Below are 12,535 nucleotides of genomic sequence, written 5' to 3' on the forward strand. Positions count from 1 at the left end.
CTTCCACATGCAAATATTTCTGATAATAACTTGGGATAATATCCTATGATTAAAAAATCTTGACATCTGAGGGGGCAGTGGACAAATGATTATTTTTTCTTTTCCTGGCAAGGACAACAACTTTGAGCACTATAATTATAAATGAGACTCCCCTTTAACAAAATCCACAAGCAATGAGAGTAATGAAAAGACACCAGGGAAGGAAAGATAATGAAAGAGCCCACACACAAGGCTCAGAGAATGTCCTTGGCAAAAGAATGTGAGTAGGAGATTAAGAAGTGCTTGAGAGCAAAATAAAAAGGTAATAGAATCAATTCTATGCTGGGGCAGATGTTTTTGCTATTAAGAAAATTGAAGATGTACTCAGCCCTTGGAATAATACTTCAAATGTATGGGGGGAAGGACTCTGAGGGAGCTGAAGACTCCATGCACTCAATTTTCAAAACATGAGTGAGCATATGAATGAAGCACGAGTCAGTGATGAGGGAGGCATGCTGTGCCAGTTAGTTCCTCAGGGTCCTTTAATGCTTCAGGACATTCGGGAATAAGGTCAGTATAGTGTGAGTAACAGGGTGCCGATCCTGTAAGTATGGGAGGATAAAAGGATCGATATCCTCAGAAAGGCCCCCTCAGTGAAGTTATAAAGCAGTGTTCTATTTTCACCTGGAGTGGTGTTAAGCCCAAGATTGGGATGAGGGTTATTGCACTAAATCAGGACCTAGAATATGGTTCCCAGATAAAATAAAGGACCCAATTTAAATGAGAATTTCAGAAAAACAGTATTTTTTACTGTCTCTAGCATTTTGTGGAGCATCCTAATACTAAAAAAAAAAAGAATATATGTATGGATATATATGTGTGTGTGTGTGTGTGTGTGTGTGTGTGTATTTACACACATATATGCTCTGTCCCGCAGAGCAACAAACAGGAACCCGAGCAAGCCTGTCGTGGATGAGAAAGGGATGGGACAAGAGGCGCGAAGAATGGCAGCAAGACAAAAGTTCTGATCAAGCTGCAAAGTTTATTTCAAAATGGGTTCCTTATATAGGGAGGGGAGAGGGTAGAGAGGGGAAAGGGGAAGTAGTTCTGATAGGCTGGGAGACGAGTGTTTAGCTCATGATCAGCTACCCCATTGGTGCAGCCATGCATGTTCTGTGCGTGATCAGGTCCTTTATTGGTGGCCCTGAGGCATGTCTTGCCCGTGATCAGGTCCTCCATTGGTGGCCCTGAGGCATGTCTTGCCCGTGATCAGGTCCTCCATTGGTGGCCCTGAGGCATGTCTTGCCCGTGATCAGGTCCTCCATTGGTGGCCCGCCACCACGCCCGGGGCATGCTTTTGGCGGGGAGGGCTGATGCAACCTTTTGTTCCAAATGCATCAGCTTAGCCTGGGTTCCCAACATCTCCTCCCTTTTTCTTTAAAAAAGAGGAGGCGGACCTTAACCAGCTAGGGGAGGTAGAGGCTGTGCTCCTCCTGAGCCTTAATTTTCAGGCTTACAGGTACCTTTTTGGGAGGAGAGGATTTTTCGAGTACCAACCTCTATGCAAGCCAGCTTACCTCTCAGGAGACTCGACAGTAGCCTTAGTAAGGCCTCTCCTTGCAGTGCCTTGCCTTGCACCTAGCGGTGTCCATTACCTTCGTAAAGCATAGTGTCGAGCGGTATGCTGCTCCCGTAGGAGGGGAACCGGCTACAGTCTGCCATATTCTAGATCACGCGTTGCTAGTTGGTGATAGTGGATTTGTATAGGCTTTCCCAGTATGGAATTAAGCTGATCCTTAATTAATGCTGTCACTCGTCTTAGGATCCAGGGGGCAAAGGAAAAGAATAGGATGATAGCGAATAAGGGTCCAAGGAAGGGGAGGAGGTAAGGGAGAAGTCCATTGAGGCCGGTGAGGAAGGGATTGTCTGCAAGTGCCTTGCGTCTTTGTTCGAGGTCTTCTTGTAGATTTTTTATTTTATCTCGGACAATTCCTGACTTGTTGGCATAAAAGCAGCAACGTTCCTGTAGAGCCAAACAGATACCTCCCTGTTCTGCAGTGAGTAGGTCTAAGCCTCTTCTGTTTTGTAGGACTACTTCGGCTAGGGAATCTAGTTGGTCCTGTAAGTCATTGATGGTGCTAGACAAGGCTTGGATGTCGTTAATAAGTTGATGGGAAAGTTTTGTGTAAGATTGAACAGCCACCCCGAGTCCTGCTGTACCGGTAGCGACTGCTGTAGAGACACCCAATCCTACTAGCAGGGGAATCAGTGTAACGGCTCGTTTCTGCCGCCCTGCAATATAGTCAAAGGTAGGGATAGGGACAGGGTCATCACCAGAAATAATGTCTATATCTGGCAAGAGGGCGGCTAACACACATGACCCTGTCCAGTTTGCAGGCAGAGCAGTAAAGGCGAGGTTGTTGCCGCAAACAAAAGCTTGGCCTGGGCCAGGGCAAAGGGCCTCACTGTGGTTGGAACTACTGGAGCAGTTTACAAAGTTGGCAACGCCAACCGGAATATCAAAGCTGTTGTTTTGTGCACCTTTAAAGAAGCAAGGGTATACTTGGGAAGGCATGGGCTGGACTCTAAAGGGTAAGCTGGGGGTGCAATTATTTTGTGAGGCATTAAAACTAGATATATTGACAGGGAAGGCTAGGGGCATGGAGGTACCTTGATTTAAGCATAACCAGCAATTTTGGGCTAGGCTGGGGTTGGAGATATTGAGGGCCTGGTGGGTGGCTGACAGAATGTCAAGCATTTGCGCATCAATGTCAGGTCCTCTTGGTTTTGAGCGAGCTAGGGGGTGGTAGGATAACTTAGGGAATTGGCTTTGAATAATAAGCTCTATTTGTTTTTGTACATAAAGCTCTCTCACAGCATCTTGGGGTCCGTCACCGTCGGAGACGTGAATAGGGGCTTGCTGATTCCAACAAACCGATTTTCCAATCGTGCCATCGCATCCGGCCTGGAGGACCCCATGAGGTTGTAGGCCGCTGGTGACAGGATTGGTTTCTGAGGTGCTCATTGTTCTTTGTAGAATGGCAGTAAAATAAGTATTATTGTCAAGAGTACACTGTGAGAAACTAGAATAGCAGGAGGAGTGCATCTGGGGTTCAATGTTGCCTCTGCACTCGCTTGGGCACGGGCCTGGGCGGCCATTAATGACCGGTATACTAGGGGGCTTGCGCACACAAAGCCACTTAGGTGAAGATACTCCATTCCAATTGGTGTCATAGGTAAGATAGGCATTTTTGTCCCCACAATCTGTTACCTGAGTGTAAGTTGGGGTGGCGTAATTATTGGTCTGAGTCCCCCCTTTACAGTCACATGGCGCTCCAAAGAGGGCAGTGTAAATGTCTCCGGATGGCTTTCCAAGTCCTCCCTTTGTGACTGGGCAGAGGCGTGGGTGCAGTAGGAGGATGAGGATGCAGAGCATTCTTTCTGGAAGAAGAGAAAAAGAGCTCCTCAGGGCGAGCCTTTTGGCCCTGGGGCTGTATTTGGGTTACTTGGCCTGTCACACAAGGGGGCTGTCTGATTATTGATGTGTCTAATTAGTCGCTCAGGGAGCCAGCGGGGGCCATCCTCCTTTTGATCGTATATGCAGGCTGAGCCTCGCCCCCATATGAGGACAGGGTCAGGGCCCTTCCAAACACTGGTGAGAGGGTCACGCCACATAACCGTAGCATGCTGCTGAGAAGTTTGGGGATGCCATAGACGGTCAGCTGCCGAGCGACCTTGACTGTCAAGCTGTAGAAAATTTAGTTGAAATAGGGCATGACTAAGAAGGTTTCTGGGTTGTTGCATAGAAAACCCAAGGGGGGAGCGGGCTAAGCGATTTAGGGCATTTTTTAATGTTTGATGAGCTCGTTCAACTACTCCTTGACCCTGGGGGTTGTACGGTATACCAGTAACATGTTTGATTTGGAGTTTTTGGCAAAAGTCTTGGAAGTTTTTTCCAGTATATCCCGGGCCATTGTCTGTTTTAATGGTGTGTGGTTTTCCTATGGTAGCAAGACAGTGGATAACATGAGATATAACATTTTTTGATGCTTCACCTGTTTGGGGAGTGGCTAAGATAAAACCACTAAATGTGTCAACAGTAACATGAACAAACCTCTGTTTTCCAAAAGGAGTAAAATGAGTGACATCCATTTGCCAAATGGCATTGGGGACTAAACCACGGGGGTTCACGCCAAGATGGGGTACAGGGGTGGCTACGACACATTGTTTGCAAGCTTTTACAATATCTCTGGCTTGTTCTCTAGTAATTTTATAGAGTAATCGTAGGGTGTGTGCATTGAGGTGATGTAGGGTGTGAGCTTGAGTAGCCTCATGTATTGGGTCACTTATAATGGGGAAAATCTGTGTGGCAGCATCAGCTAAGGCATTGCCTTCAGCCAGGGGTCCTGGAAGATTTAGGTGGGCCCGAAGATGTCCGATAAAGAAAGGGTGTTGTCTGTTTAAAATTAGCTGTTGCAGTTTAGAAAATAAGGGGGTAGCATTGGTTGAAGATTTGATAAAGGGAACTGTCTCTAAAAGAGGGACTGATTGAGCAATATACGCACTGTCAGTGTACAAGTTAAACGGTTGGTGGGCTAGAACTGTGAACACCTGGAGAATAGCATAGAGTTCAACAAGTTGAGCTGACAGGTAGGGGGATTTTATTGAGACGGGTTGATTATCAATAACGTATGCAGCAATTCCGTTTGAGGATCCATCAGTGAAAACTAGCGTGGCTTGAGGAATTGGGGCAGATTTTGTGATCTTGGGGAATATGAACTGGTGAAGCTTGGCAAATTGGATAACAGGGTCACTGGGGTAATGATTGTCTATGTCTCCTGTGAAGGAGGATAATGCAATGGCCCATTCGTCAGAGGTTTGCAGGAGCCAGGTTAATTGGTCCTGGGTGTATGGAATGATTATAGAGTGGGGGTCCCTGCCAAACAGTTGGCGGCCAGTGTACCGACCCTTAATAATTAACATGGCGAGGAGCGAGGGGTAGGTGAGTAAGACTTTTGATGGGGAGGCAGGTAGATGGAGCCAAAGGAGGGGGCTTCCGTATTTAGTAGGGTCTGTACCGTTTGGTTGCCAAAACACCGCGGTGGGTGTATGGGGAGTTGGGAGCAAGAGGAGTACTAGGGGAAGGTTATACGAAATTTGTTGAACACTTTGATTTTGGATGGCCTTGTTGATGAGGGCTAGGGATTGCTTTGCTTCTGGGGTTAGTGCTCGAGCCGATAAAGGATTTGGATCGCCTTTTAGAATATTGTTAAGGGGAACAAGGGCACTGGTGGGCAATTTTAAATAGGGTCGAAGCCACTGAATGTCCCCGAGTAATTTTTGGAAATCGTTAAGGGTTTTTAAGTGATCAGTTTTTAAGCAGACTCGGGGAGTAAATACTTGCTGATGGTGTAACTCAAATCCTAAATAAGAAAATGGCTCAGACACTTGTACCTTGTCTGGAGCAATTTTTAGTCCATATGAGGTAAGACAGGATATAATGTGAGCATAGCAGGCCTTGGCTGCCTCGGCGCTGTCACAAGCAAGAAGGATGTCATCCATATAATGGAGGATATAGGCCTCTGGCCACTGGGATCTTGCCGGGGCAATAGCGGCAGCAACAAATTTTTGGCACAGTGTGGGACTGTTGGCCATGCCCTGTGGCAGAACCTTCCACTGATAACGAGGCATAGGACTTTGGAAGTTGATTTGAGGGACGCTAAAGGCAAAGTAAGGTCTGTCTTCAGGGTGTAAGGGGATGGTAAAGAAACAATCCTTAAGGTCAATAACAATTTTGTGATAGTTTAGGGGAATGGCTACAGGAGAAGGAAGACCAGGCTGAAGGGCTCCCATGGGGACCATTACCTTATTAACGGCTCTCAGATCTTGTAAAAGACGCCAGCTACCTGATTTTTTCTTAATGATAAATATAGGAGTGTTCCATGGAGAATTTGTGGGCTCAATATGTCCTGCTGCGAGCTGTTCCTGTACTAACGCAATGGCAGCGAGGGTTTTCTCATATGTAAGTGGCCACTGATCAACCCACACAGGGTCTGTAATTTTCCAGGAGATTTTGTCAGCGTGGGGTACAGGAATGTCAATGGCCGCTACGGTAAATTTTGGTGGAATCCTAGGCCTGTTTTGTCTTTTTTGGGGGTAATAGTAATGGGCTGGGTGATTCCTTGATTATTTTTTCCCAACCCTTGGCCGGGGAGATACCCCTGGCTTAGCATTTGGGTCATGACAGTATCGTTGGGACTGCACATGACAAGTTTCATTTGAGAGAGGATGTCCCTTCCCCAGAGATTGACTGGCAGATTGGGGAGGACATAAGGGGTAATGTGACCATTATTGCCTTCAGAGTCCTCCCACTTAAGCATTTGAGCACTTTGTTGGGGGTTGGTGGCCTGGCCAATACCGCGCAGGTGAGTAGCAACGGTTGTTAACGGCCAGTTCCTCGGCCAGTGAGTGTAAGATATAACGGTGGCATCGGCCCCTGTATCGAGAATGCCAGAAAAGAGCTTACCATTTAATTTAAGTTTCAGGGTAGGCCGCTGTTGAGAAATTTGTTGAACCCAGTAGACATCAGAAGACCCAGGGGCACTAGCCCCGCGGTAGGGCTTATGGAAATTGGAGTTAATTTGTTGGAGGGGGAGAATGACTATTTGAGCTAGTCTGGTGCCCTTTGGGATGGTGACTAAATCTTTAGTTGTAGAGAGAATGATATGGATTTCTCCCTCAAAATCATTGTCTAATATGCCGGGCAGAACTTGGATCCCTTGGAGGGTAGAGCTGGCTCTGCCTAATATGAGGCCGAATGTCTGGGGTGGTAAGGGTCCATATATTCCAACTGGAAGTATCAGAGGGCTATTTTGGGTGGTTAGTATTGTGTCGGTGGTGGTACAGAGGTCCAGTCCTGCACTGCCCGCTGTTGCTCGCCAGAGGTCTGTGACGTAGCGGCGTGGTTGATTACTGGGAGGGCAGGGGTTGGCTGGCGGTATTGGGGGGTGAACTGTGAAGCCCCGGAGTTCATCCCGGTAGTGGGGCCCTGGGGCTGGCCCCTGTTCAAGTTTCCCTGCCTAATAATGGGTTGTCCATTAATGTCTAATCGAGAACGGCATTCTGAAGCCCAGTGAAATCCTTTTTTGCAGCGAGGACATTTTGTTGTGGGACCTAAATTTTTTATAAGGCTAGCCTGTGGGGCATTAGGTTGAGTTGGGAGTTGAGTAGGTGGTTGTATTTTTTGGGGGCAGTTTCTTGAAAGATGGCCGGGTTGGTGACAATTATAGCAAAGGCGGGCCTGGGCTCCAGGCAGTTGCGCGGGGGCAAGATTTTGGAGGGCAGCTCCTATGGCTAGGCCAACAGCATGGGCAGAGCCAATACCAGAGCAGAGGCGAACATAGTCGCAAAGCTCCTTCTGCCTAAAAGGCCGAATTGCACTTTGGCAAGCGGGGTTAGCGTTTTCATAGGCTAGGTGTTTTACAAAGGAGCTCTCACTTTCCCCGGAGCCAAAAAGGCGATCTGCCGTCTCCTGGAGGCGGCTTACAAAATCACTGTATGACTCATCGGGGCCTTGTCTAATCTTTGCAAGGGAAGTAGTAGCCGCTCCCTTTTGAGGGAGTCGCTTCCAGGCTTTTAGGCCTGCGGACTGAATCTGGGTTAAAAGCCCTGGGGGGAATTGGGCCTGTTTGTCATTGCTCTGATAAGGGCTGGCGCCCAGGAATTTTTTAAGGGTCCATCCTTTGGAGGAGGCCTTACGCGCGTTGCGCTCTGCAAACTGTTTGGAAATATCCTCATACTCAGACTTCCAAAGGATATTGTCCCCTCCGCTCAGCGCAGCACGAGACAAGAAAAACCAATCACTAGGGGTAAGCCATCTTTCACTAAGACTCTCTACAAGGGCCACGGTAAAGGGGGCAGTAGGACCATAGTTAGCAACAGCAGTTTTAATTTTTTCTATGGTCTTTAGATTTAGCCGCTTATAGGAATGGGTGTAGGTAGGCTCAGTGGGCTCTGAGCTTTCCTCCTCCTCATCCTCTGAGTCAGATTCTCCGGAATCTGCTTCCTCCTCCTCAGGAATGGTGTGTGTGTCAGGGTGAGGAGACGCTCGGCCCGTGGTATTGGAGCTAACCTGTCCCTGACTTCTGGTAACGGGAAAAGCCATAACTCCCGCGGGAGGTAGAAGGGCCAAATCGGACAGTTTTGTGACTAAGGTTTTAACCCCATCAAGAAGAGAAACAGTCTCATCAATGGGACCGGAGGGTTTGGCTAGGGCTACACCGGGCAAGTTTGGGGCCGTGGGGGAACCAGGAACGCCTGAAGTAGGGGCATGCAAAACAGGAGCCGCAACTGCCACTGGGGGCACTGCTGTAGGAACATAGGGCGGTGGCCGGAAAGGTGGCAATGCCGGGGTGTTAGTTAATTGGGGCCAATCAGGGTTGTTATATTGGGCAGCTGCCTCTTCCAGATCTGCTTGATCGGCGGGATCTAGTTGATCATCCTGACTACCCGAGTTATGCAAGGTTTTAGAATTAGCAAGCAAGGGCAAATGTTGGGGCGGAGTATGCGCCCGAGAATGAGGACTTTGAATGGGGGGGTCCGTAAGGGTTGCAAGGTTGGGGTACAGTGAAGACTGCCCTGTATCATCTGAACCAATGTCAATTGCAACCGAGGGGCAGGTAGAAGGGGCCCTAGAGGGAGGGCGAGAGGAGGCCTTTTCAGAGGTGGTAATTGTTACAGGGGCTTGTCTAGATGGAGGTCGGGAGTGGCTAATAAGAATTTTGTGACCCTCCTTGCAGAGGCGTTGAATGTCAGGGGAGTCGCCCTGATTAGTAAGGACGTCCCTTATTAAATTATAATAATTAAAAGTGGTGATCGGAATAGTCTCAGGACCAAAAACACGGTAATAGTCGTTCAGACAATCACCAACACGTCCCCAAACACGGGAGTCAATAGACCCTTCCTGGGGGAACCATGGACATGTTTTAAAAATGAAACTAAAAAAGGAGACAAGGTCTTTCTTGCGAACCCGAATTCTACGCACCTTGAGAGATTCCTTTAACTGACTTATAAAGAGATCATTTTCACTGTGTGAAGATGCTTGTCCCATGATTGGGTCTTACCTGAGTAATGCCGCCGTCGAAATGAGGAACGAACTCCAGGAGTCGGCTCGCGGTCGGGTGGTCCGCGGTGCTCCGTGCGGGGAATCGGTTAATCGGGACGGCCGTGCAGGGAACCGGTTACAGGGGACGGCGGTCCACGGAGGCCGGCATCGAGCCCCACGTCTGGGCGCCACTTGCTCTGTCCCGCAGAGCAACAAACAGGAACCCGAGCAAGCCTGTCGTGGATGAGAAAGGGATGGGACAAGAGGCGCGAAGAATGGCAGCAAGACAAAAGTTCTGATCAAGCTGCAAAGTTTATTTCAAAATGGGTTCCTTATATAGGGAGGGGAGAGGGTAGAGAGGGGAAAGGGGAAGTAGTTCTGATAGGCTGGGAGACGAGTGTTTAGCTCATGATCAGCTACCCCATTGGTGCAGCCATGCATGTTCTGTGCGTGATCAGGTCCTTTATTGGTGGCCCTGAGGCATGTCTTGCCCGTGATCAGGTCCTCCATTGGTGGCCCTGAGGCATGTCTTGCCCGTGATCAGGTCCTCCATTGGTGGCCCTGAGGCATGTCTTGCCCGTGATCAGGTCCTCCATTGGTGGCCCGCCACCACGCCCGGGGCATGCTTTTGGCGGGGAGGGCTGATGCAACCTTTTGTTCCAAATGCATCAGCTTAGCCTGGGTTCCCAACACATATATATACTTTATAAATATATATAAAGTATAAAATATACATATGCTTTTTATATATACACATATATATACTTTAAAAATATATATGTATTACAAAATAAATATATATGTATTTACATATATATATTCATATTGCATATTTCTATATAAAATATATATATATACTTTGTATGTATTTATATGTATTCTTGTTTATAAAAATTTTCAATTTGGGGGCAGCTGGTATTTATATTTACTAAATCTGGAAATATTAAAGTAGAAGATCTAAAGATTAGACCATGTACTTGGAAAGGCCTTCAAATTTGTAGCCAAAGCTCAGTATCAACATTTCTTCATAGGTTCTTAGACCTGAGAAATAAGAGGCATCTTGTGACTTACACTCAGGCAAAGTCACTTGAAACATGTGTAGTTGTTTAGGTAGAAGCCTTTGTTTCGTAATGCAGGATCCTCCCTTTTGGAGCCCTGCACTGTGCGCATAGCTGGCACTCCATGAGTTACTCGGTGATATGATTTGGCTCTGTGTCCCCACCCAAATCTTCTCTCAAATTGTAATCCCCATGTATTGGAGGAGGAGCCTGGTAGGAAATCATTGGATCATGGGGATGGATTCCTCCCTTGCTGTTCTTGTGAGACTAAGTGAATTTTCACAGGAGCTGATGGTTTTAAAGCCTGGCGCTACTCCCCTCACTCTCTCTCGCCCTCTCTCCTGCTGCCATGTGAAGAAAGTCTTTGCTTCCCCTGTGCTTTCTGCCGTAATTGCAAGTTTCCCGAGGCCTCTCCATCCATATGGAGCTGTAAGTCAATTAAACTTTTTTTCTTCATAAATTACCCTGATTCAGGTGCTTCTTTATAACAGCGTGAAAACAGATCAATACAGAAAATTGGTACCAGGAGTTGGGACACTGCTATAAAGATATCCGAAAAATATGGAAGTATCTTTGGAACTGAATAATTGGCACAGGTTGGAACAGTTCGGAGGGATCAGAAGAAGACAAGAAGATGTGGGAAAGTTTGGAACTTCCTTTAGATTTATTGAATGGTTTTGAACATATGTTTTACTTCTGAAATATATTACTGAGAGTGAACCAACTGGGCACGTCAGCTACTTCACCATAATCTTGAGGACTAACAATTTGTGTTCCTTGGAAGGAAGTGGAATGTGGACGGTAAAGCAGTTCCTTGTCTCTCCCAGAGATTGATGTGGTAATGATTGATTGATATAGTAATAACAGCAAAAGTCTCCAAAACATTAATGTCAAAACATCGTCTTCAAAGACAGTGAGTAAGATTTATTTGTCACCCTATCACATAGGCAACTATTAGAGAAAAGAAGGATGAGTAAATCATTGCTTAAATAACCGTGCTCAGTTCTAATTGCCATTGGACATCTGGACCGTTTCCAGAGGAAATCAAGCAGCTACTGAATGATCTAGAAAGAGAGCCCTAAGATAGACCTTGAGAATATTTAACTTGGGAAAGACAAGGCGCAGGGGAGATGCAAGAGCTGTCATCAGATATTTTAAAGACTGTTGTGTGTAAAAAGAATTAGCCTTATCTTGAGAATAAGAGTCAATATGAGACAGTCATAAGAGAGTTAATATAAGAGAAGGTAGATTATAACATTGTTACTTCAGCAAATAATTATTTTTAACTGTCACATAGGCATGCATGCATGAATTTGCCAGTATTAATAAGATGATTGCCATTATAGACCCTTTAACAAAAGGTTGAAGATAGACAAATCAGTCAAAAAATTTAATAATTAGAAAGTATAGAATCTTAAGTTTGTTCCAGACTATTAATTAAGTTGGTAAAAATGCAAACACATATATTTTCACTTATTCCAAGCACACACTCTTATGTGTCTTGATATATTGAGCCCCTTTTAATGATTAATGAGTAATACTCAGTACTATTCCTATGATTGATATAAAGATAAAACTTCATAGTCCTTGCCTTTAAAGATGAACACAGCCAGGAAAGTAAGACATATGTGTATTAAGTGGGAAGTCTCTTATGCAAGTGATACATTTATCAGAAATATGTTTAGGATTACATATAAAATGTTTGTGGTCCTAAGTGTCCAAAAATATGAGAGGCTCACTATGGTCAAAAATTTTGAGGAGCTTTATGGAGGAGCTAGGAATCAGGCCTGATCTCAGGGTAAGGTGAGATTTATTAGATAGAGAGAAGAGGGAAGCTGTTGTAACGAGCAGAATCCCAACAGGACTGTAAAGCCAGAAGTGTTCATCGAACAATTCATGGTTCATAGCAATAATCAGACACCATGAATGCTGCCTCTGGGAGATGAATTGGTGTGCCAGGCAACTAAAACCTATTGACTACTTAGCAAAGTTTCTGTGCCCACTTTGTGAGGTCTCAAACAACAGAGAATGGTGATTAAGATTGTTACGAGTATAGAAGGGAGAGTAAGCACTCTGGCCACCATACACAGTAAAAAATGTGTGTGTGAGCCTGTCTGTGTGGTGTGCAGCTGTATGTAATTTTGTAAATGCATAGAAATATGTATGTACATATGCATCATGTAATAAAAATACAAATATATATGATAGATAGATGATTTACCTATATTTATATATGGAATTATTACATACTGATACAACTATCCCTTATTATAGTTCTATCTGTAGGCTGTAAGAATTTGTTGTTCATCTCAATGCAATCAAGAGAAGAGAAATTGCTAAAGAAAAGAGTTTTGGAGAGGAATCTTGGCTGTCCCCTACAGCACTGTATATTAGG

General features: G+C 45.8%; 1 protein-coding gene across 1 annotated transcript; it reads right to left on the reverse strand.

Annotated features, from left to right (window-relative positions):
• Positions 1-1,001: 1,001 nt before the first annotated feature.
• On the reverse strand, positions 1,002-9,294 carry LOC141581505 (syncytin-1-like). The gene is made up of 2 exons (XM_074387182.1): positions 9,102-9,294; positions 1,002-3,420 (listed from the first exon to the last, which is right to left on the reverse strand). The coding sequence occupies exon 2, from the start codon at positions 3,413-3,415 to the stop codon at positions 1,688-1,690; it is 1,728 nt and encodes a 575-aa protein (XP_074243283.1). The 5' UTR covers positions 3,416-3,420; positions 9,102-9,294; the 3' UTR covers positions 1,002-1,687.
• Between the last annotated feature and the right edge of the window lie 3,241 nt (positions 9,295-12,535).

This window comes from Saimiri boliviensis, chromosome 15 (genome assembly GCF_048565385.1).
Source record: "Saimiri boliviensis isolate mSaiBol1 chromosome 15, mSaiBol1.pri, whole genome shotgun sequence".
In the NCBI taxonomy this organism is placed as follows: domain Eukaryota; kingdom Metazoa; phylum Chordata; class Mammalia; order Primates; family Cebidae; genus Saimiri; species Saimiri boliviensis.